Below are 21160 nucleotides of genomic sequence, written 5' to 3' on the forward strand. Positions count from 1 at the left end.
GGTGGCCAAACCCAGTGGTCCCCAACCAGCTCTTCTGGCCAAACCTTCTCCCAGTGCCGCCGCCTGGGACGTCCCCCTTGGCCAACCTCAACCGGCCACCCCAGAATGGGACATCCTGGGGACATCTTGGGGACATCCTGAGGATAGGAGCCACCCCAGGGACATGGGACAGCGTGGGGGTGTGGGGTGTCCTGGTGACATGGGACAACCCAGGGAGATGGGACACTATGGGAGATAGGACACCGTGGGGACATGGGACATCTTGGGGACGTGGGACAGCCCAGGGACTATGAGGTGTTCTGGGGACATGGGACGTTGTGTGAATACAGGACATCTTGGGGACATGGGACATCCTGGGACAGCATGGGATTGTGGGGACAGCTGGGGACATGGGACACCATGGGAGATGGGACACCATGGATTCCGGGACATTTTGGGGACTTGGGACATCCTGGGGACACGGGGCTTTGCAGGGACATTGGACACTGAGGGAGTGTGGGGAACCCTGTAGTATGGGACATTCTGGGGACATGGGACAGCCCAGGGACTATGAGGTGTCCTGGGGACATGGGACACCATGGCAGTCCGGGGCATCTTGTGGACATGGGACATCTTGGGGACATGGGAAATGCTGGGGACAGGAGCCATCCCAGGGATAAGGGACAGTGTGGGGAGCCCTGTGATGTGGGGTGTCCTGGGGACATGGGACAAGCCAGGGAGATGGGACACCAATGGGAGATGGGACACCATGGGGACGTGGGACAGCCCAGGGACTATGAGGTGTCCTGGGGACATGGGACACAGTGCGAGTACAGGACATCTTGGGGACATGGGACATCCTGGGGATAGGAGCCATCCCAGGGACAGCATGGGATTGTGGGGACACCTGGGGACATGGGACATCATGGGAGTCCAGGGCATTTTGGGGACGTGGGACATCTTGGGGACACAGGACTTCCCAGGGACAATGGGCACCATGGGAGCGTGGGGAACCCCATAGTATGGGACATTCTGGGGACATGGGACAACTCAGGGACTATGGGGTGTCCTGGGGACATGGGACACAGTGCAAGTACAGGACATCTTGGGGACATGGGACATCTTGGGGATAGGAGCCACCCCAGGGACAGCATGGGATTGTGGGGACACCTGGGGACATGGGACACCATGGGAGTCCAGGGCATCCTGGGGACATGGGACATCTTGGGGACACAGGACTTCCCAGGGACATTGGACACCGAGGGAACGTGGGGAACCCCATGGCGTGGGACACCCTGGGGACATGTGGCATCCTGGGGACACATGGTACTGCCCCTCACCCTCTTCCACCACCGCAGGGTCACAAGGGGGTGACACAGAGACGTGGCCATGGTGTCACCGCGCCGGTGGTGGCACAAGAGACGGCACAAAGGGCACTGGGGTCCATGGCAGCGTTTATTGGTGTCCCCTGATGTCCCCCCCTCCTGGTGGGGCCGGATCTTCAGTCTCAGGCTCCCAGGGGACAGGGGGTGGCTTTGGGACATCCCTGGTGACGCTGGGTGGCTTTGGGACACCCTTGTGGTCCCCAACTGGCCCCCATTAGATCCACCAAGGGTGGGGGTCTTGTCCCCTGGGGATGGGGACACCCATGTCCTCGTTGGGTCTATTGTGGGGACTGTGACAGCCCCAGCGCTGGAGGAGGAGGATGAGGAGGACACGGGCGGTGGTGACGCCACATCCCATGGGCCACAGTGGGTGAGGTGACACCAGGACCGCACTCAGAGCTCGGGGGTGACGCCGTAGACCTCGACCTCGCAGAGCGTCAGCTGCTCCTCCCGCTCGGGGACGGTGACGGTGACATAGCGGCCGCGCAGCCCGTGGCAGCAAACGGTGCTGAGCGACCCAGGGCCGGCGTCCGTGATGGTGCCGCAGCTGCGGGGACGGACAGACGGGGCTCAGGTGACACCGGTGACACCGGTGGCGTCCCCGGCTCGGAACGCGCCCTTCTGTGGCTCACATGGGGCTGTCCCTGCCTCGCTCGCCCGGCGCGTCCCCGACGTGGACCTGCGCTCCCCGCAGGCGCTGCCAGCAGCAATCCTGCCGGTTCTTCACCAGCACGGCCGCCACGGCGCGCCGCCCGCCCAGGTCCACGCTCCACCACGGCTCCGGCTCGCGCCGCGTGTGGCTGCAGGAGCCGCGCTGCCAAACGCCGTCCCGCTTCCCATCCACCGCGTTGGCGGCCGCGCCGGCGCCCGTGGAGGTGGACGATTGAGTCGCCCAGCGCTCCCGCGCCACGTTGGGGGCTGCGAACGCCAACCGGGGGGTTCGGTGGGTGCCGGAGTGGGGGGTGGCGCCCAAGGGGGTGGGTTTTGGTGGGGTCTCACCTCCCGGCAGCGGCGCGCAGCCTTGCCGGAGCACCTCCACCTCGCACAGCGCCAGCGCGGCCTCCCGCTCGGGGATGAGGATGGTGACGTAGCGACCGCGAAGGCCGTGGCAGCAAATGGTGCTGGTGGAGCCGGGGTTGGCGTCTGTGATGATGCCGCAGCTGCCGGGAGAGGGAGGAGGATGAGCTGGTGCAGGTCCTGGCACGAGGTGACGGTGACACCGGTGCTCACATGGGGTTGCGTTTGCCGTGGTCGACCAAGGAGTCGCCAACGTGGACCTGGGCGCCCTTCAGCCTCTCCCAGCAGCAGTCGCGGCGGTTGGTGACGGTGACGGCGTAGACGGCGTGCCGGGCGCCCAGGTCCACGCGCCACCACGGCTCCGGCTCCTCCGCGGTGTGCGCGCAGGAGCCGTGCTCCCAGTTCCCGTCCTGGTTCCCGTCCACGGCGTTGCCGGCGCCGCTGCCGGCGTCCAGCAGCGAGGACTGCGCGGCCGGCCGGCCCAGCGCCACGTTCTGGGCTGCGGGGACGGCCGTGGGGGTGACACGTCCCCAATGAGCCCTCCCCGGTGTCCCCACCGCCTACTCACCGCCGGGCAGCGCCGCGCAGCCGTGCTCCACCACCTCCACCTCGCACAGGCTCAGCCGCTCCTCCCGCCCCGGGATGGTGACGGTGACGTAGCGGCCGCGCAGCCCGTGGCAGCAAACGGTGCTGGTGGAACCGGGGCCGGTGTCTGTGATGGTGCCGCAGCTGCGGGATGGTGAGCGGTGAGGGTGAGCGCCGGAGCGGCCGCAGGGCACAGGGTGGGCGTTCTGGCACTCACACGGGGTTGTTGGTGCCGTGGCCGGCGAGGGAGTCGCCGACATGGACGCGGGCGCCCTTGAGGCGGTGCCAGCAGCAATCCAGGCGGTTCCTCACCAGCACGGCCGCCACCGCGCGCCGCCAGCCCAGGTCCACCGTCCACCACGGCTCCGGCTCGCGCTCCGTTTGGGAGCAAGAGCCGCGGTGCCAGTTCCCGTCCCGGTTCCCGTCCACAGCGTTGATGGCGCTGCCGGCGCCACCGGCCGTGGACGACTGAGCCGCCGGGCGCCACAACGCCAAGTTTTGGGCTGGGGACGGTGACAGCGGCTCCGGGCACTCGCAGTGACACAGAGTCACCGTCCGCCCCGGCACCGCCGTGCGCGTCCCCACGAGCTTAGGGACACGTGTGACACCTCCATCCCCAACCCCACGACTCCCCGCGTTCCCCGTTTCCCCCCCAGGGACTTGGGGATGTCACCGCTCACCCGTGGCCACCCGGCGCGTGCCGGGAGCTTTGCCAGGCCTTACCGCCGGGCGGGGGGACGCAGCTCTGCACCGTCACCTCCACCTCGCACAGGACGAGGAAATCCTCCCGGCCGGGGATGATGATGGAGACGTAGCGCCCGGGCAGCCCGTTGCAGCAGACGGTGCTGGCGGAACCGGGGCCGCTGTCCAAGATGACGCCGCAGCTGCCGGGAGGGAAGCGTCAAGGCCACGGCACAGCGCGGGGTTTGTCGGGGACACCACCTCCCCGGGGACCCCACTCACATGGGGTTGCGTTTGCCGTGGTCGACCAAGGAGTCGCCGACGTGAACCTGGGCGCCCAGGAGGTTCTCCCAGCAGCAGTCGCGGTGGTTGGTGACGGTGACGGCATAGACGGCGTGCTGGGCGCCCAGGTCCACGCGCCACCACGGCTCCGGCTCCTTCTCGGTGTGGGCGCAGGAGCCATCGCTGCTCCCATCCACGGCGTTGGCGGCCGAGCTGTCACCGTTCAGCACCGATGACTGAGCCACGGGCCGGCCTAGCGCCACATTGGGGGCTGGAAGAGCCGAGGGGAGTGTGGCAGGGGGTCACCAGCGCCGGTAACCGCCTCCCATGTCCCCCGGGACCCCCGTCACCTGTGGGTAGCGGGGGGCAGCCCTGCAGCACAACCTCCACCTCGCACAGCACCAGCGCGGCCGAGCGCCCGGGGAGGAGGATGGAGACGTAACGACCCGGCAAACCGGCGCAGCAAATGGTGCTGAGCGACCCAGGGCCGGCGTCCGTGATGGTGCCACAACTGAAGGGATGGAGTGACGGGGCTCAGGTGACACTGGTGACACCGGTGGTGTCCCTGGATTGAAACGCGACGTTTCGGGGCTCACATGGGGTTGTCCCTGCCTCGCTCGCCCGGCGCGTCCCCGACGTGGACCTGCGCTCCCCGCAGGCGCTGCCAGCAGCAATCCTGCCGGTTCTTCACCAGCACGGCCGCCACGGCGCGCCGCCCGCCCAGGTCCACGCTCCACCACGGCTCCCGCTCGCGCCGCGTGTGGCTGCAGGATCCGTGCTCCCAAACGCCGTCCCGGTTCCCGTCCACCGCGTTGGCGGCGATGCTGACGTTGCCGAAAACAGAGGACTGGCTGGCCGGCCGGCCCAGCGCCGCGTTGAACGCTGCCGAAAGCGTCGAGCCCGTCACCGGGGCATCCCGGTGAGGGTTTGGTCTCACCGGCAGTGACGCTGGGGATGGGACTCACCGGATGGTGGGACGAGGCAGCTCTGGGTGGCCGAATCCTGCGCCAGGACCTCGCCGAGCAGCAGCAGCGCCCATGGCAGGGCCATGACGCCGGGGAAACGGGACGCGGCGCTTGGGGACGACCCTGGTTGCCGTGAGTTTTGGCACTGGCAGAGGGGCCTGGGCCGCTCTCCGGTGTATCCCGAGCCCACTGGTCGCACTGTGGCACTTACCACAACACACACTGGTGAGGGGAGGATGGAGAAGCTGCACCGGTGTTGTCTCCAGGAAAACGTAGAGGGATGAGGATGAGGAGGGAACCGGCTGTGCCACGGGTTGTGCCGCGAGCTTCCCTGGGGTGGAGGAGGAGGAGGGATGGAGGAGGCTGCGCGGCGCCGGCACCGGCTCGGCACCCGGCCCGGCCTCAGCACCCATCTCCACCGGTTAATGTTTAAAAAGCATTTTGGCAACGCCGCCGGGGAAACGCTGCGGTGTGACCGTCCCAAACGGCGGCTGCCACCATGCCGGGGAGGGACAGGGCGTCCCCGTGGGGAGAAACGGGGCGTGAAGCTCTGCCGGTCAGGAATCAGTTTCCAGCCTGGCCGGGAGGGTTTTATCTGCCCAAGAGCCACTGGTGGCAAAAACCAAACTGGTTTTGGGGTGGAAAAAGGGTTTTACTGCCCCCAGGGCACCCTGAGAGGTGGGTGCTGGGGAGGGGCACCCAGTTTGGGGGAGGGGGACAAAGTGGTACAGGCAGGGGACCAGAGCTGTGGTGGCACCAGGTGCGGTGAGGGTAGGGATGCTGGTGGCCTCCTGGTGATGGGCACAGTGATGGGACCCCCCTGTTGCCATGGCAACAGGCATCCTACCCCCTCACTGCCATGGCAACAGGCATCTTACGCCTGTCACCACGTCAATGCGTGTCCTATCCTCCCATCACTACAGCAACGGGCATCCTACACCCCCATTATCATGGCAACAGGCATCCTACCCCCTCATTGCCATGGCAACAGGCATCTTACCCCCGTCACCATGGCAATGGGCATCCTACCCTCCCATCACTACAGCAACGGGCATGCTACACCCCCATTGCCATGGCAACAGGCATCCTACCCCCATCACCATGGCAACGGGCATCCTAACCCCTTGTCGCCATGGCAACAAGCATCCTACATGACCATGGTGACAACCCCCTTGTTGCCACGGTGACAAACCCATCACTGTGGCAATAGCCACCCCATTACCATGGCAACTGACCCCCCCACCTAGTACCACCTCCCTGATGTTACCACAGCAACAACACCCCAACATCACCATGGCAACATCCCTGGCACATGCGAAGCATAGGCAAGAAATTGGGTAAAAAAATGGACGTTTTTTATTAATTCTTTGATAAAAACCCCCCAAAAATGGTGTCCCCAGGGGGGTGACATCCCCGTGTGGCCCCTTAGGTGCAGGTGGTGGCCCCCGGTGTCACCTGCTGGCCAGGATCTCCTCGGTGGCCAAGCGGATGAGGCGGTGGAAGTCGAAAGCGAGATGTTTCCTCCAAAAGCGGCGATCGCGGCCGTAGACATCGGCGGGGAAACAGGGGCTGCCTGCGGCGAGAGACGTCCCCCCGGTGACAAGGTGACAAACAGGGGACAGAGTGGGACAGACAGACGTCGATTTGCTACCGGAACCCCCGCTCGGTTTCTCTCACCGATGCCGTGGAAGATCCTGGCGATGGCTCGGCCGGTAAACGTCTCGTCGTGGCGGATGGCGAGGAAGTGGCGGACGTCGGCGCGGATTTGGTTCTCCCAGCCCTGCCGCTGCGAGGGACGCGGTGACGTGAGAACAGCGCCACCCTCCTCTTCCTCACCCCCCTGGTTTATTGAACCCCGTGTCGGAAACACCGGGGATTTGCTGGATTTACTCACTTGAGCATCGTCAAGAGCTTCCTCTTCCTCTTCCTCCTCGCCACGCGCCGCTGGTTCACTCTCGAAATAGCGGCTCAGCAGAGCCTTCAGCCGCGAGCTCCTCTCCTCCTCCTCCTCCTCGCCGTGAGGGTCGCAGCTCTGGAAAGCCACGCTGCGCCCCACCGTCAACCCCTCCCCACCCCAGCACCCAAACTGGGAGAACTGGGAACCGCGAGGGGGTTTTTCTCACCTCCGGAAGGCGCGGAAACAAGCGCGGAGTTGGGCGAGAGCCGCTTTTTCCCGGCCGACCACCCTACGGTGGAGGAAATCGCAGACGGAATCGAGCTCGTGGGCGGCGAGGTCGCCGTAGGTGCGGAGGTGAAAGGACAAGTTGCCGAATTCCACCATGACCCCGTTTTTCCCCACGCCGCGGTCGCCTGGAAAGTGCTGAATTGATTCTCACCGCGACGCGGCGGCGCCGGGAGGGATGTGGCGAACCATCCGGTGAAGCCGGTACCTCGGCGCAACCGCGGGTCCCACTGCAGCTGCCGCAGGGCGCGTTTCACCAGCGCCGGCTCCCAGCCCATGGCGTCGCTCAGCGCCACCACATCGAATTCCAACGCGTCGGCGGCGCCGCGGTCCTTCCCGGCGAGACGCTCCCGCGCCAGCGCCACGGCCACGGGCGGCGAGCTGCGGGCGGGAGGCACCAAAAATCCCTTTGTTGCCGCCGTTTCGAGGTTGGATTTACCTCTGAGAGACGCTGGCAACACCGAGCGGCTCCCGTATGGTGCTGGGGATGCCGGTTCTCACCACCGCGCCGCAGCCCGGAGCTGCCGGTGTCCCCCGTAGCAGCGCAGGTGACAGGAGGAGTAGGTGGGTGGCAGCAGCTCCAGCCAGCGGCGCGGGTGCAGCTCCAGATAGCACAGGAGGGTCTCGATCCCTATGGGAGAGAACCAGGAGCTGCCGATTAACCCGTCGGCATCGCCACCGATTAACCCGTCTGCATCGCCACCGATGACCCTTCGGCGTCGCCGATTCCTCCTCAGCCTCCTCACCTTCCTCCCGCAGATCCAGGGCCTCCACGGTTTCTTGGATGGGGATGGCTCGCTCGTGTTTATAACACACCCGCTGCTCGCTCGGCTTCGCTGCGGCGCCGTCCTCCTCTTCCTCCAAAATCTCGGCAATTTCGGCGTCCTCCACCTCCCCGCCCTGCGATGGACGCGGTGTCACCGTTTTGAGGACATTCGCCGTCATTTTGGGTTCATCCCAACCCTTTTCCTGCCCCTTTTTGGCTAAATCCTACCCCGCAACTCACCTCTCACGTTCCCTCAAACTGATTTAATCTCCCCAACAATTAAGTGTTTTCCACCATGTTAACTCATTACTTATTTAACTCATTAATTAATTAACCCCTCCCTGCCCTGTGACGGACGTGGCGTCACTGTTTCGAGGACGTTCGCCATCATTTTGGGCTCATCCCAACCCTTTTCCTGCCCCTTTTTGGCTAAATCCTCCCCCACCATGTTCCCTCCATTGATTTAAGCTCCCCAATGAAACCATCGTTAACTTGTTACTTAATTAACCCCTCCCTACCCTACGACAGACGCGGCGTCACCGTTTTGAGGACGTTCGCTGTCATTTTGGGCTCATCCCAACCCTTTCCCTGCCCCTTTTTGGATAAATCCTCCCCCATCATGTTCTCTCCATGGATTTAAGCTCCCCAACGAAACCATAATTAACTCGTTACTTAATTAACCCCGTCCTCACCCTGACGGCGTCGCGGTGTTTCCGGTGCAGCTCCAGGCACTTGCAGGGAGCGAAAACCTTCTGCACCAGCTTCTGGATGGCATAAAAATCCACGGCGTCGCCGTGAATGTGACGCCGCAGCTCGTGGAGGTCCCCGCCCTGGCGAGACAACAGCGAGAATAGGGAAAAACCACCAAAATTCTAGGAAAAAACCACATAATTTTGCCAAAAAACCCCTCACCTCCGGGTCTAGGAAGAGGTGGCAATGAGCCGGTTCGCCGTCGCGCCCGGCGCGGCCGATTTCCTGCACGTAGCTCTCGAAGTTTTTGGGCATGTTGTAGTGGATGACGCCGCGGACGTCGGGTTTGTCCAGGCCCATGCCGAACGCCACCGTGGCCACCACCACGCGCAGCCGGCCGCTCATGAAGCTCTTTTGGACGCGCCGGCGCTCGGCGGGGGTTAAACCGGCGTGGTAAGAGTCGGCGAGGCACGCTGGTTGCGGGCGGACGCTGGGTTTTGCTGTAAAAGGGGAAAATAAGGGGTTAAATTAGTGGGTTTTGTGGGTATAGGGAGGGTGGTGGTTAAATTGGGGATGGAAAGGAGCAGGGAATGCACCCACGGTGGTAATGGGGCGTGAGACGCTCGTTAGGGCCAGGAGTTCGTTAAGCACCGGTGGGTTTGGGAGGCGGGATGGGCAATGATCCCAGGTTGTGGATTTGGAGGGGGAATGAAGAGTTGAGGGGAAAATTGGAAGGAGAATGAAGGGGAAAATGGAGGGAGAATTAAGATTTAAGGGGAAAAAATTGAAGGGTAAAATAAGGGGGAAATATGAGGGGAAATTAAGAATGAAGGGGGGAAAATTGAGGGTGAATTAAGCGAAAGAAATTGAAGGAGAATTAAGAATTAAGGGAAAAATTGGAGGGTGAATGAAGGGAAAAATCGGAGGGAAAATTAAGGGAAATTTAGAGGGAAAATGAAGAATTAAGAGAAAAAATGGAGGGGGAATTAACGGAAAATTTGGAGAGAGTATTAAGAATTAAGGGGAAATTGGAGGGAGAATAAAGGGGAAAAATAGGGAGAATGAATGGAAAATTTTGAGGGAGGATTAAGAATTAAGGGAAAAATTGAGGGAGAAATAAGGGAAGAATTAGAGGGAAAATGAAGAAGTAAGAGAAAAAATGGAGGGGGAATTAAGGGAAAATGTGGAGAGAGTATTAAGAGTGAAGGGGAAAATCGGAGGGAGAATAAAGGGGAAAAATAGGGAGAATGAATGGAAAATTTTGAGGGAGAATTAAGAATTAAGGGAAAAAAATGAGGGAGAAATAAGGGAAAAATTAGATGGAGAAATAAGGGAAAATCAGAGGGAAAATGAAGAATTAATGGAAAAAATGGAGGGGGAATTAAGGGAAAATTTGGAGAGAGTATTAAGAGTTAAGGGGAAAATTGGAGGGAGAATAAAGGGGAAAAATAGGGAGAATGAATGGAAAATTTTGAGGGAGGAAAAATGTGAGGGAGGATTAAGAGTTAAAGGGAAAATTGAGGGAGAAATGTGAGGGAAAATAAAGAACTAAGGGAAAAATTGATGGAGAATTAAGGGAAAAATTGGAGGGAGAATTAAGGGAAAAATTTGGAGAGAGAATGAAGAATTAATTGAACACTTGGGGGAAAATTGAAGGCAAATGAAGGATCCTCACCCTTGGCTTTGCCGGCTGGGGCCGGCGCGGGTCCCTGCAGGCGGGTGCGGATCAGCGCGGCCACGCGCGTCGTCTCCTCGCGCCGCGTGCAGTACACGATGACCGAATCCAGGCGCCCGAAACGCTCCCCCCCCAGCAGCGACACCAGGGCCTGGGGGGGGAAAATGGGGTGAGTGGCCCCCCAATGTCCCCTCTGTGTCAGCAGTGACCCTGATAGGTTGGGTACCGGTGCCAGAGGGTCCCACAAGTCACCCTGTGGGGATACAAGGGACACACAGACCCCCATGTCCCCTTCCCTGACCCCGCTATGTCCTCTCCTGCCCCCTTTGTGTCCCCATGTCCCCTCTGTCCTCCCCTGTGTCCCCCACGTGCCACACAAGCCCTGTCCCAACAGTGTCTCCAACAGGTTGCGTATCAGTGCCAGGTACCCCATGGGAACACGAGGGACACACAGAGCCCCGTGTCCCCTCCCCTGATGCTCATGTGTCCCCTCCTGCCCCTCTGTGTCCCCACGTCCCCTCTGTCCCCCATGCGCCACATGAGCCCTGTCCCAGCAGGATCCCTGATAGGTTGGGTACCGGTGCCAGAGGGTCCTGCAGGTCACCCCGTGGGGACACAAGAAACACAGAGCACTGTGTGCCCCCTCCCCTGTCCCCCTCATGTCCCCACATCCCCCCCATGCCACACAAGGCCTGTCCGGGCTCAATGTCACCGGCGGGTCAGGTACCGGCGCCAGAGCAGAGCTGGGGACAAACCAGGGCTGTACCCAAGCCTGGGCACTGCCTGTACCCCACCCCGGGACACCCTGTCACTCCCTGTACCCCCCGGGACACCCTGTCACCCCAGGGATACCCCGTCACCCCTGTACCCTCTGAGGACACCCCATCACCCCAGGGACACCCTGTCACCCCAGGGACACCCCGTCACCCCCTGTGTCCTCCCAGGACACCCCGTCACCCCAGGGACACCCTGTCGCCCTCTGTGCCCTCCCAGGACACCCCATCACCCCCGGGACACCCAGTCACCCCCTGTACCCTCTCAGGACACCCCGTTACCCCCGGGACACCCTGTCACCCCCTGTACCCTCTGAGGACACCCCATCACCCCAGGGACACCCTGTCACCCCAGGGACACCCTGTCACTCCCTGTACCCTCTCAGGACACCCCGTCACCCCAGGGACACCCCGTCACCCCAGGGACACCCTGTCGCCCTCTGTGCCCTTCCAGGACATCCTGTCACCCCAGGGACACCCCGTCACCCCCTGTACCCTCCCAGGACACCCTGTCACCCCAGGAACACCCTGCCACCCCCTGTACCCTCTCAGGACACCCTGTCACCCCCCGTACCCTCCCAGGACACCCCATCACCCCAGGGACACCCCGTCACCCCCTGTACCCTCCCAGGACACCCTGTCACCCCAGGGACACCCTGTCACCCCCTGTACCCTTCCAGGACACCCTGTCACCCCAGGGACACCCTGTCAGCCCCTGTACCCACCCAGGACACCCTGTCACCCCCTGTACCCCTCTGGGACACCCTGTCACCCCAGGGATACCCTGCCACCCCCTGTACCCTCCCAGGACACCCCATCACCCCAGGACACCCTGTCACCCCCTGTACCCTCCCAGGACACCCTGTCACCCCAGGGACACCCTGTCACCCCTGTACTCTCCCAGGACACCCTGTCACCCCCTGTACCCTTCCAGGACACCCTGTCACCCAAGGACACCCCGTCACCCGCTGTACCCTCCCAGGACACCCTGTCACCCCAGGGACACCCTGTCACCCTCTGTAACCTTCCAGGACACCCTGTCACCCCTGTACCCTCCCAGGACAACCTGTACCTCTCTGGGACACCCTGTCACCCCAGGGACACCCTGTCACCCCTTGTACCCTCCCAGGACACCCCATCACCCCAGGGACACCCTTTTCCTCCCCGGGCAGCAATAAACCCCATTTTCGATCCCTACCTGATCGCGGTCGGTGTCGAGGGACACGGAGAGGCGCAGATTCGGCGGCACGGCGGCCGAGCGCACCGTCACCCCCTCCTCCGGCGGGACGCCGAGGTGCTGAGCCACATCCCGCGCCGTGGCCAACGTGGCCGTGGCCGTCAGCCCCAAAAAGCAGCGGACGCCCAAACGATCCCGGAGAACCTGCCGAAAAACCGGTGAAAAATAATCCAGAGGCCGATTTGCCGGATTTTTAACCCCAAAAGCCCCTCCCCGCGCACCTTGCAGAGCCGCAGGTAACAGGGACGGAAATTGTGCGACCACTCGGAGACGCAATGAGCTTCGTCCACGCAGGCGAAGGCGACGGGCGGCAGCCGATCGGCGCCGGGCAGGTAACCGCATCCCGCCGCGCCGCCGCCGACCAGAGCTTCGGGGGAGAGCAGCAGCACCTGCGCCTCGCCGCGCCGCACCTGCGCCGCATTCAAACCGCGTTTCCCAGGGCTGTCACCGAATGGTGACGTCCCCAGAAAGCTGGGCATCTCACCTTCTCCATCGCCGCGTCCCGCTGCGTTTTGGGCATGTTGGAGTGGATGCAGACGGCGCTGAGACACGGTGGCAGCCCCGAGACCTGCGAATGATGCTTGTCACCCACCCGCCGCCGGTGGCCACGGTGACATGCAGGGGACCCCCCGAGTGGTACCTGGTCATCCATGAGGGACACGAGCGGTGACACGACCAGGGTGATGCACTTGGAGCGTTTGTGGTAGAGATACGCGGGGAGCTGGTAGCAGAGCGACTTCCCCATCCCCGTCGATAATACAACCAGCGTGGAGAGACCTGGCAGGACATCGGGGACGTTTTGGGGACAATCGGGTCACCCCATGTGGCACCAGGATTGCAGGGAAGGGGAAACCAAACCCACCGGAGAGTATCCTCATAACAGCCACCTCCTGGCCGGGGCGGAATGAGCTGTAACCCAGCGTCTTCAGAGCCTCAAACACCTCCCGCGGGGTCTCTGCGGGGTTGGGGACACAGTCAGGAAGGGGACAAAGAGGGGACAAACCCCCCAGTCCCACTCGCAAAGCTGTGAGGGGGTCATACCTTGAACTTTCCCCTCCGGTCCCAGCGCGTAAAGCGGCTCCACGGGCGCAGGGGGAGCGGGCGGCTCATACGGCGGTATCGGCGCTTCCGGAATATTCTCCGCGTTTTCCCCGTCGTCTCCGGTCCCTGTTGGGGACAAAGGTGATGGTTGGGACGTGCTGGTGAGACCGGAGAGCGAAGGTGAAACCGCCAGGGCCTCACCGCAGAGTCCGGCACCTACGATGATGCCGCAAAGTGCTAAATTCTGACCATTAAATCCCAAAACCTGTTCAATTCGAACCTTTAAATCCCCAAAACCCGTTCAGTTCAAACCTTTAGATCCCCAAACCCATTAAATTTAAATCTTTAGATCCCTCAAACCTGTTAAATCCGAACCATTAAATGCCAAAAACCTGTAACATTCAAACATTTAGATCCCCCAAACCTGATCAATTCAAACCTTTGAATTCATCATGTTTTGGGGATCCAAAGCTTTAAAACCCTAAACCCATTAAGTTCAAACCTTAAGATCCCAAAACTTGATAAATTCAAACCCTTAGACTCCAAAACCTGTTAAATTCAAACGTTTAAATCCCCAAAACCTGCTAAATTCAAACCTTTAGATCCCCAAATCTGCTAAAATCAAAACATTAAATCCCCAAAACATGTTCAATTCAAATATTTAGATCCCAAAACGTGTTCAATTCAAACCTGTAGATCCTAAAATGTGTGAAATTCAAACCATTAAATGCCAAAAACCTGTGACATTCAAACCTTTAGACCCTAAAACCTGTTACATTCAAACCTTTAAATCCCAAAACCTGCTAAACTCAAACCTTTAGATCCCCAAACCTGATCAGTTCAAACCTTTAGATCCCCAAACCTGATCAGTTCAAACCTTTGGATCCCCAAACCTGATCAGTTCAAACCTTTGGATCCCCAAAATGTGATCAATTCAAAACTTTAAAACGCCAAACCTGCTAAATTCAAACCTTTAGATCCCAAACCCTGTTAAATTCCAACCTTAAATCCCCCAAACCTGCTAAATTAGAACTTTTAGATCCCAAAATGTGTTCAATTCAACCCTTCAGATCCCCCCAAACCGCCGGGGCCTCACCGGAGAGATCACGGCAAATGGAATTGGTCCTCCGAGCCACTTCTTCCAGCGTGGGAAGAGGAAGATCCTCCTCATCCTCCTCATCCTCGGCGCCACCGCGATCCTCCGGCAATGGGACGGAATTTGCCTCTATGGGCAAAAACTCCCGATAAATCAACCGCCTCGTCGCTCCCCCCTCTTCCCACCCCGGAAAATCCACGTGAGAAGCCGTAGGGAGGTGGGAAAAGCCCAAAAGATGCTCCAGCCAGAGCTAAGCCCGGCTTTGCTAAGCCAAGCTTACCAAGGCCCCGGCACTCGGATGCCCAGTGCCCCGTGGCGCCGCACTTGAAGCAAACGTCGGAGCTTCGGGCGCCGGATCCGCCGCCTCCCCCGAACCGCTCGGCTTTTTTCCGCCATTTCTGCTTCCACATCTGAAAAAAACACGCGGTTTCTGATTAATTTTATATTTTTATTTTGGATAAAAGTGGAATTGATGATGTTTAATTTCGCCGCCGCGGTGGGGTTTGGGTAATCACAGAATGGACTGGGTTGGAAAAGCCCTCCGAGATCATCCAGTCCAACCCTTGGTCCAACTCCAGCCCATTGACCAGATCATGGCACTAAGTGCCATGGCCAATCTCAGCTTCAAAACCTCCAGGGCCGGTGAGTCCAGCACCTCCCTGGGCAGCCATTCCAATGCTGACCACTCTCTCTGCACAGAATTGCTTTCTCATCTCCAGCCTCAATTTCCCCTGGCAGAGTTGAAGCCCCTGCCCCCTTGTCCTATTGCTGAGTGCCTGGGAGAAGAGCCCAATCGCCCCCTGGCTAGAACTGCCCTTCAGGTCGTTCTAGAGAGTGCTGAGCTCACCTCTAAGCCTCCTCTGCTCCAGACTGAACAAGCCCAGCTCCCTCAGCCTCTCCCCATAGGGCTTGTGTCCAAGTCCCTTCCCCAGTCTTGTTGCTCTTCTCTGGACCCGCTCCAGCACTTCAATCTCTTTCCTGAGCCGAGGGGCCCAGAACTGAACACAATACTCCAGGTGTGGCCTCCCCAGTGCAGAGCACAGGGGAAGGATCACTGCCCTTGTCCTGCTGACCACGCCATTTTTGGTACAGGACAGGATCCCATTGGCCTTCTTGGCCACCTGGGCACACTGTTGGTTCATGTTGAGCTTCCTGTCAATCAGTCCCCCCAGGTCCCTTTCAGCCACTCTGTGCCAGCCTGGACCCGGCACTTGGCCTTGTTGAACTTCATCCCATTGGAATCAGCCCATTTTTCCAATCTATCCAGATCCCTCCTGCCTTCCAGCAGCTCCACACTCCCTCCCAAGGAAGAATTAAGGGAAACATACGAGGGAAAATTAAGAACTAAGGGAAAAATTGCAGGGAGAATTAAAACTTAAGGGAGAATTTGAATGGAGAAATAAGAACTAAGGTGAAAATTGATGGGAGAATTAAGGGAAAAATTTGGAGGGGGAGTTAAGAATTAAGGGAAATATTGACAGGTAAATGAAGGCAAAAATACGAGGGCAAATTAAGAATGAAGGGAAAGAATTGAGGGTAAATTAAGGGAGAAAAGTCAGGGAGAAATAAAATTAAGGGAAAAGTTGGAGGGTGAATTAAGGGGAAAATTTGAGGGAGAATCAAGGGAAAAATTGGTGAAAGAAGGAGGGAAAAACTTGAGGGTGAATGAAGAATTAATGGAAAAATTGAAGGAGGATTAAGGGAAAAATTGGTGAGAGAACAAAGGGAAAAATTGGTGAGAGAACAAAGGGAAAAGTTTGAGGGTGAATTAAGAATTAATGGAAAAATTGGAGAGCGAATTAAGGGGAAAATCTGAGGGAGAATCAAGGGAAAAATTGGTGAAAGGAGATGGGAAAAATCTGAGGGTGAATTAAGAATTAAGGGAAAAATCTGAGGGAGAATTAAGGGAAAAATTTGAGGGACAATTAAGAATTTAAGGAATAATTGGAAGGAGAATTCAGGGAAAAAATGGAGAGAGGATTAAGAATTAAGGGAAAAATTTGAGGGAGAATTAAGGGAAAAATTGGTGAGTGAACAAAGGGGAAAATTTGAGGGTGAATTAAGAATGGATAAAATGAGGAAGAGTTAAGAATGAAGGGAAACATTTGATGGAGAGACGAGCGAGACCTGGAAGAACTTTAAATTCATCCTGGGCTGGATAAACATAAATGTGGCTGGAAATGGGTTAAAGGGGGCGGATTTTGGTGCCGTTACCTGCTTGCGGAGGCGATTTCCCCGTAGGGCAAAACCACGGACGTAGGTTTTCCTCTTCAGGTTGAGCCGGACGAAGTTTTGGCCGTTCCGGGGAGCAGCTCTGAGAGCAAAGAGGTTTGGTTACAAACCACAAAACGCCTTCGGGGGAAAGAATCTGGCAATTTTTCATCCCTTAAATGTGATCGAGGGCGGTGAAAACACTCGGGGAGAGGTAAAAAGTGCCCAGGGTGAAGTTATGTTAAAAAATCAGGCTACAAAACGTATCCCTTTGCCCCCAAAATTCCTGATTTAACTCAAAAAAGGAGGAATTAAGCGAAGAGCGGCTTGTCATTTATTAAAATTGAGAGGAAAAAAGTCGCCTTCGCTCTTGCGACGTATTTTTCTGAGCACGTTTTGGTGTTTTTTTGGAGATCTTAAGCTTGTATTTAATGGTCTTGCCGGTGTTTATTTGATTTAATCACCGGCTTCATTTCTGAGACGTGAACCCACCTGGCAGCGCTGGTTCGGCGGGCGGGTTTGTGCTTCTCCTCCTCCTCCTCTTCCTCTCCCAGGAGGTTCTTTGAAGGATCCGGCACCACCTTGTTAATTTTTGGCGCTTCCACGTGCTCTTCCTCCTCCTCCCGCTTTTGCTTCGGCGCATTGGCGTTGCCGAACGCTCCCTCGGTTGAACCGCAGCACCGTTTGAGCGGCGCGGGAGCTGCTGCGCCGCCTTCATCTTCATCATCTTCACCTCCGCGTGGTCTTTTCCTCCCGGAATCTCCCCCGTCCTGTGCGACACGTGGCACCGTCTCTTTGTCCCCAAGTGTCCCCTGGCACCGCTGCAACCAGCCAGCGTCCAGCGACCCCAATCTCTCCGCCACCGTTTGCTTCAGCCGCTGGTATTTATTTGGTGGGGGTGGCGGTGGCTTTGGCTTCAGCCCCGTGGTGAGGATGAGGGGGGCCAGGCCTGACACTGAGGGAGGAAGGACGAGATCGCCCTCGCTCTGCGGAGCTTCCGTTGGTGGCGGGGATGGGGGTTTGGCGCTTGTCACCGGGTTTTTGGGCAACCTGGGGATCCTCCTGGGGGTCAGGGGTGTCTCCTGTGGATGGGAGGAAGGACAGATGGGACTCATATGAATTTTGGGGATAAAAAAGGTCAAAAGCAGCTTCAGGAGAAGCTCTGTGCTAATTCCCAGTCCTGACCTTCCCGGCAGCTCCCAGGTTGGATTTGAGCTTCATCCCATAATACTGCACCGAGGATTTGGGCACGGAGCGGTCGCCACGGTTCGGCGCCGGGGTTTTCGGCTGCCGGTTCAGGTGTGCGCCCCAACAACCGGAGTTCGGCACCTGCTGGGACATCACAAAGCGTTACATTCAACCTTTAGATCCCCAAAACCCACTCAATTCAAACCATCAAATCCCAAAACCTGTTAAATCTAAAGCTTTACATCCCAAAAGTGGATGAATTCAAACCTTTAGATCCCCAAAACCTGTTAAGTCCAAACTTTTAGATCCCAAAACCTGATAAATTCAACCTTTAGATCCCAAAACCTGCTAAATTCAAACCATTAAATCCCCAAACCTGCTAAATTCAAACCATTAAATCCCCAAACCTGCTAAATTCAAACCATTAAATCCCCAAACCTGCTAAATTCAAACCTTTAAATCCCCAAACTCGTTCAATTCAAACCTTAAGACCCCAAACCTTCTAAATTCAAAACTATAGGTCCTAAACCTGCTAAATTCAAACCCTGAAATACCAAAATGCTTTAAATTCAAACCTTTAGACCCCAAAACCTGTAAAATTCCAATCTTTAGACCCCAAAAACTGTTAAATTCAAACCTTTACATCCCCAAACTTGCTAAATTCCAACCTTTAGGTCCCAAAACCCTGCTAAATCCCAACCTTTAGATCCCAAACCCTGCTCAATCCAAACCATTAAATCCCCAACCCTGCGAAGCTCAAACCTTTAAATCCAAAAACCTGCTAAATTCAAACCATTAAACCCCCAAAACCTGTTAAATTTAAACCTTTAGACCCCCAAAACCTGCTAAATTCAAACCCTTAGACCCCCAAACCTGCTAAATTCAACCTTTAAACCCCAAATCTATTACATTCCGGTACCTTCTCCGCTGTCGGGGTATCTGGGGATTCGGGCCGGGGCGGATCCGACTCCTCTCGCTGCTTCTTGAGCATCTTGTACTCCTTGTAGAGCCCTATAAAAGGCCAAAAAAATCTGATTTTTATAGAATATTTGGTATTTAGCAGCAGATCCCAGCAGGTCCCGCATCGCCACGTGTCACATCGTGTCACCACGTGTCACATTGTGTCACCACGTGTCACATCGCGTCACCACTCACGTCTGGTGTCCTCCGGGGCCTCCTCGATGTCAGCCTGTGGAAAACAAGTTAGAGATCATTATTTCGGGTTAATGAGCCAATTAGCGTGATTGGTCATAATGGTAGAGTGAGAGGATTGGGGTTTTTTTGCTGTTTTGGGGTGTTTTTATGACCCTTTAGATCCCTAAATCCTGCTAAATTCAAACCTTTAGACCCAAAAACCTGTTAAGTTCAAACCTTTAGATCCCAAATCCTGCTAAATTCAAACCTTTAGACCCAAAAACCTGTTAAGTTCAAACCTTTAGATCCCAAATCCTGCTAAATTCAAACCTTTAGACCCAAAAACCTGTTAAGTTCAAACCTTTAGATCCCAAATCCTGCTAAATTCAAACCTTTAGATCCCCAAACCTGTTACATTCAAACCTTTAGATCCCCAAAACCTGATAAATTTGAACCTTTAGATTCCATAACCTTTGAAATCCAAACAATTAAGTCCCAAAACCTGATAAATTCAAACCTTTTAGTCCCAAAACCTGATAAATTTGAACCTTTTAGTCCCAAAACCTGATAAATTCAAACCTTTAGACCCCCCAAACTTGCTAAATTCAAACCTCCAAATACCCAAACGAGCTAAATTCCAACCTTTAGATTCCAAAACCTGCTGCCTTAGAGACACATTATAGAAAGATCTTATGGAAATGCCTTATAGAAATCTCTTATGGAAAGACCCCATAGAAACGCCTTATGGAAATACCTTATAGAAATGCCATATAGAAAGACCTTAAAGAAAGACACTATGGAAAAAACTTACGGAAAGGTCCTATAGAAATGCCTTAGGGAAAGACCTTCTAGAAATACTTTATGGAAAGACCTTATAGAAATGCTTTATAGAAAGACTTTAGAGAAAGACATCATGGAAATACCTTATGGAAAGATCTATGGGAAATCCCTATAGAAAAACGTTATAGATAAACCTTAAAGAGACGTGTTATGGGCAGACCTTATAGAAATGCTTTCTAGAAATGCCTTATGGAAAGAGCGTATAGAAACGCTTTAAAGTAATGCCTTATGGAAATACCTTATAGGTTTTTCTTATGGAAATACCTTATAAAAAGACCTTATGGAAATGCCATATAGAAAGACCTTGATAAAACACATTAGGGAAACGCCTTACGGAAAGACCACATAGAAACACATTATGGAAATGCCTTATAGACTTATCTTAGGGAAATGCCGTATAGAAAGACCTTAGAGTAAAACATTATGAACATACCTTATGGAAAGACCCTATAGAGATGCCTTATGGAAAGATCTTCTAGAAACACCTTATGGAGAGACCCTATAGAAATGCCTCATTGGAAGACATTATAGAAAGATCTTATAGACTTATCTTATGGGAATACCTTATAGAAAGACATTATGGAAATGCCTTATGGACATGACTTATAGAAAGACCTTATGGAAATACTATATAGAACGACATTATGGAAACACCTTATGAAAATATCTTATGGCAAGACCCTACAGAAATGCTTTATAGACTTATTTTATGGAAATGTTTTATAGAAAAACCTTAGAGAAAGACATTATGGAAACACCTTATGGAAAGACCCTATAGAAACACCTTATGGACGGATCATAAACAAGCGCCTTATGGAAAGACCTTAAGGAAACACCTTATGGAAAGGCATAATAGCGATGTTTTAAATAAAAGCCTTATGGAAAGGCCACCAGGCAGCTCCCCCGGTGAGAGCCGGGAGGTTACAAACCTGGCTGGGCTTTCTCTGCCGCTCCCGGAGAAAATCCGCCTCCCAGCGCTTCAGCAGCGCCTTCACCTCCTGCTGCCGCTCCATGGAGCCCGGGGCCGGTTCCTCGGGGGGGATCTGAGGCCTCTTGGGGGTCCCGGAGCCGCCTCAGGGGTTGGGGACCCAGGGGTTCGGGCCTCAGAGCGAACCTCCCGCTCCCGCCGCGCTTCAGCCAATGGGAAGGGAGGGAGTGGAGAGTGACAGCAGTGCAAGCCAATTGGAAGGGGAAGGGGAGGGGACTCAGGCGTCTGGGCCTCAAAGCGAACCTCCCGCTCCCGCCACGCTTCAGCCAATGGGAAGGGAAGGAGCAGAGAGTGACAGCAGTAAAAGCCAATAGGAAGGGGAAAGAAGGGGCGATTCAGGCGTCCAGGCCTCAAAGTGAACCTCCCGCCCCCGCCGCGTCTCAGCCAATGGGAAGGAAGGGAGCAGAGAGTGACAGCAGCACAAGCCAATGGAAAGGGGGTGGCT

The 21160-nt window shown here is 56.4% G+C and overlaps 2 protein-coding genes across 5 annotated transcripts; both read right to left on the reverse strand.

Moving 5' to 3' along the window:
* Positions 1-1653: 1653 nt before the first annotated feature.
* Positions 1654-4122, reverse strand: LOC136097782 (uncharacterized). Its single transcript, XM_065830538.2, has 9 exons — positions 4117-4122; positions 3930-4084; positions 3690-3850; positions 3184-3625; positions 2950-3110; positions 2595-2880; positions 2364-2524; positions 1997-2282; positions 1654-1911 (listed from the first exon to the last, which is right to left on the reverse strand). Exons 1-9 carry the CDS (start codon positions 4120-4122, stop codon positions 1758-1760), a joined length of 1812 nt encoding a protein of 603 aa, XP_065686610.2. The 3' UTR covers positions 1654-1757.
* On the reverse strand, positions 4031-20991 carry RECQL4 (RecQ like helicase 4). 4 transcript variants are annotated; one of them, XM_071803729.1, is made up of 29 exons: positions 20657-20991; positions 18909-18942; positions 18673-18764; positions 17751-17894; positions 17058-17647; positions 16569-16668; positions 14635-14764; positions 14355-14483; positions 13259-13384; positions 13080-13172; positions 12858-12994; positions 12702-12785; positions 12439-12627; positions 12179-12361; positions 10208-10358; positions 8755-9032; positions 8535-8672; positions 7823-7976; positions 7578-7707; positions 7285-7457; positions 7018-7204; positions 6789-6939; positions 6572-6680; positions 6350-6467; positions 5106-5225; positions 4895-5017; positions 4526-4811; positions 4280-4440; positions 4031-4200 (listed from the first exon to the last, which is right to left on the reverse strand). In XM_071803729.1, exons 1-29 carry the CDS (start codon positions 20738-20740, stop codon positions 4146-4148), a joined length of 4449 nt encoding a protein of 1482 aa, XP_071659830.1. In that variant the 5' UTR covers positions 20741-20991; the 3' UTR covers positions 4031-4145. The 4 variants fall into 4 exon arrangements, 2 of the variants coding, with proteins under 2 accessions (XP_071659830.1, XP_065688602.1); XM_065832530.2 differs by lacking the exons at positions 4031-4200; positions 4280-4440; positions 4526-4811; positions 4895-5017; positions 5106-5225 and having other exon boundaries at positions 6228-6467; positions 20657-20962; XR_010650986.2 differs by lacking the exons at positions 4031-4200; positions 4280-4440; positions 4526-4811; ... (1 more) ...; positions 5106-5225; positions 6350-6467 and having other exon boundaries at positions 6789-6926; positions 20657-20966.
* Positions 20992-21160: the final 169 nt, after the last annotated feature.

The sequence above is a fragment of the Patagioenas fasciata genome, chromosome 2, assembly GCF_037038585.1.
Source record: "Patagioenas fasciata isolate bPatFas1 chromosome 2, bPatFas1.hap1, whole genome shotgun sequence".
NCBI lineage: Eukaryota > Metazoa > Chordata > Aves > Columbiformes > Columbidae > Patagioenas > Patagioenas fasciata.

Bases quoted from the DNA above. Each gene is read 5' to 3' on its own strand.
- LOC136097782 (XM_065830538.2), bottom strand. The intron at 3,851-3,929 runs GTGAGTGGGGTC...CCCTCCCGGCAG, and splicing joins CACGGCAAACGCAACCCCAT to CTGCGGCGTCATCTTGGACA. The intron at 2,881-2,949 runs GTGAGTAGGCGG...CCGTCCCCGCAG, and splicing joins CTGCGCGGCGCTGCCCGGCG to CCCAGAACGTGGCGCTGGGC.
- RECQL4 (XM_071803729.1), bottom strand. From the start codon at position 20,740: ATGGAGCGGCAGCAGGAGGTGAAGGCGCTGCTGAAGCGCTGGGAGGCG. The intron at 17,895-18,672 runs GTACCGGAATGT...ATGTCCCAGCAG, and splicing joins ATACCCCGACAGCGGAGAAG to GTGCCGAACTCCGGTTGTTG. The intron at 5,226-6,349 runs GTGACACCGGGG...CCTCCACCCCAG, and splicing joins GAGGAGATCCTGGCCAGCAG to GGAAGCTCGCGGCACAACCC.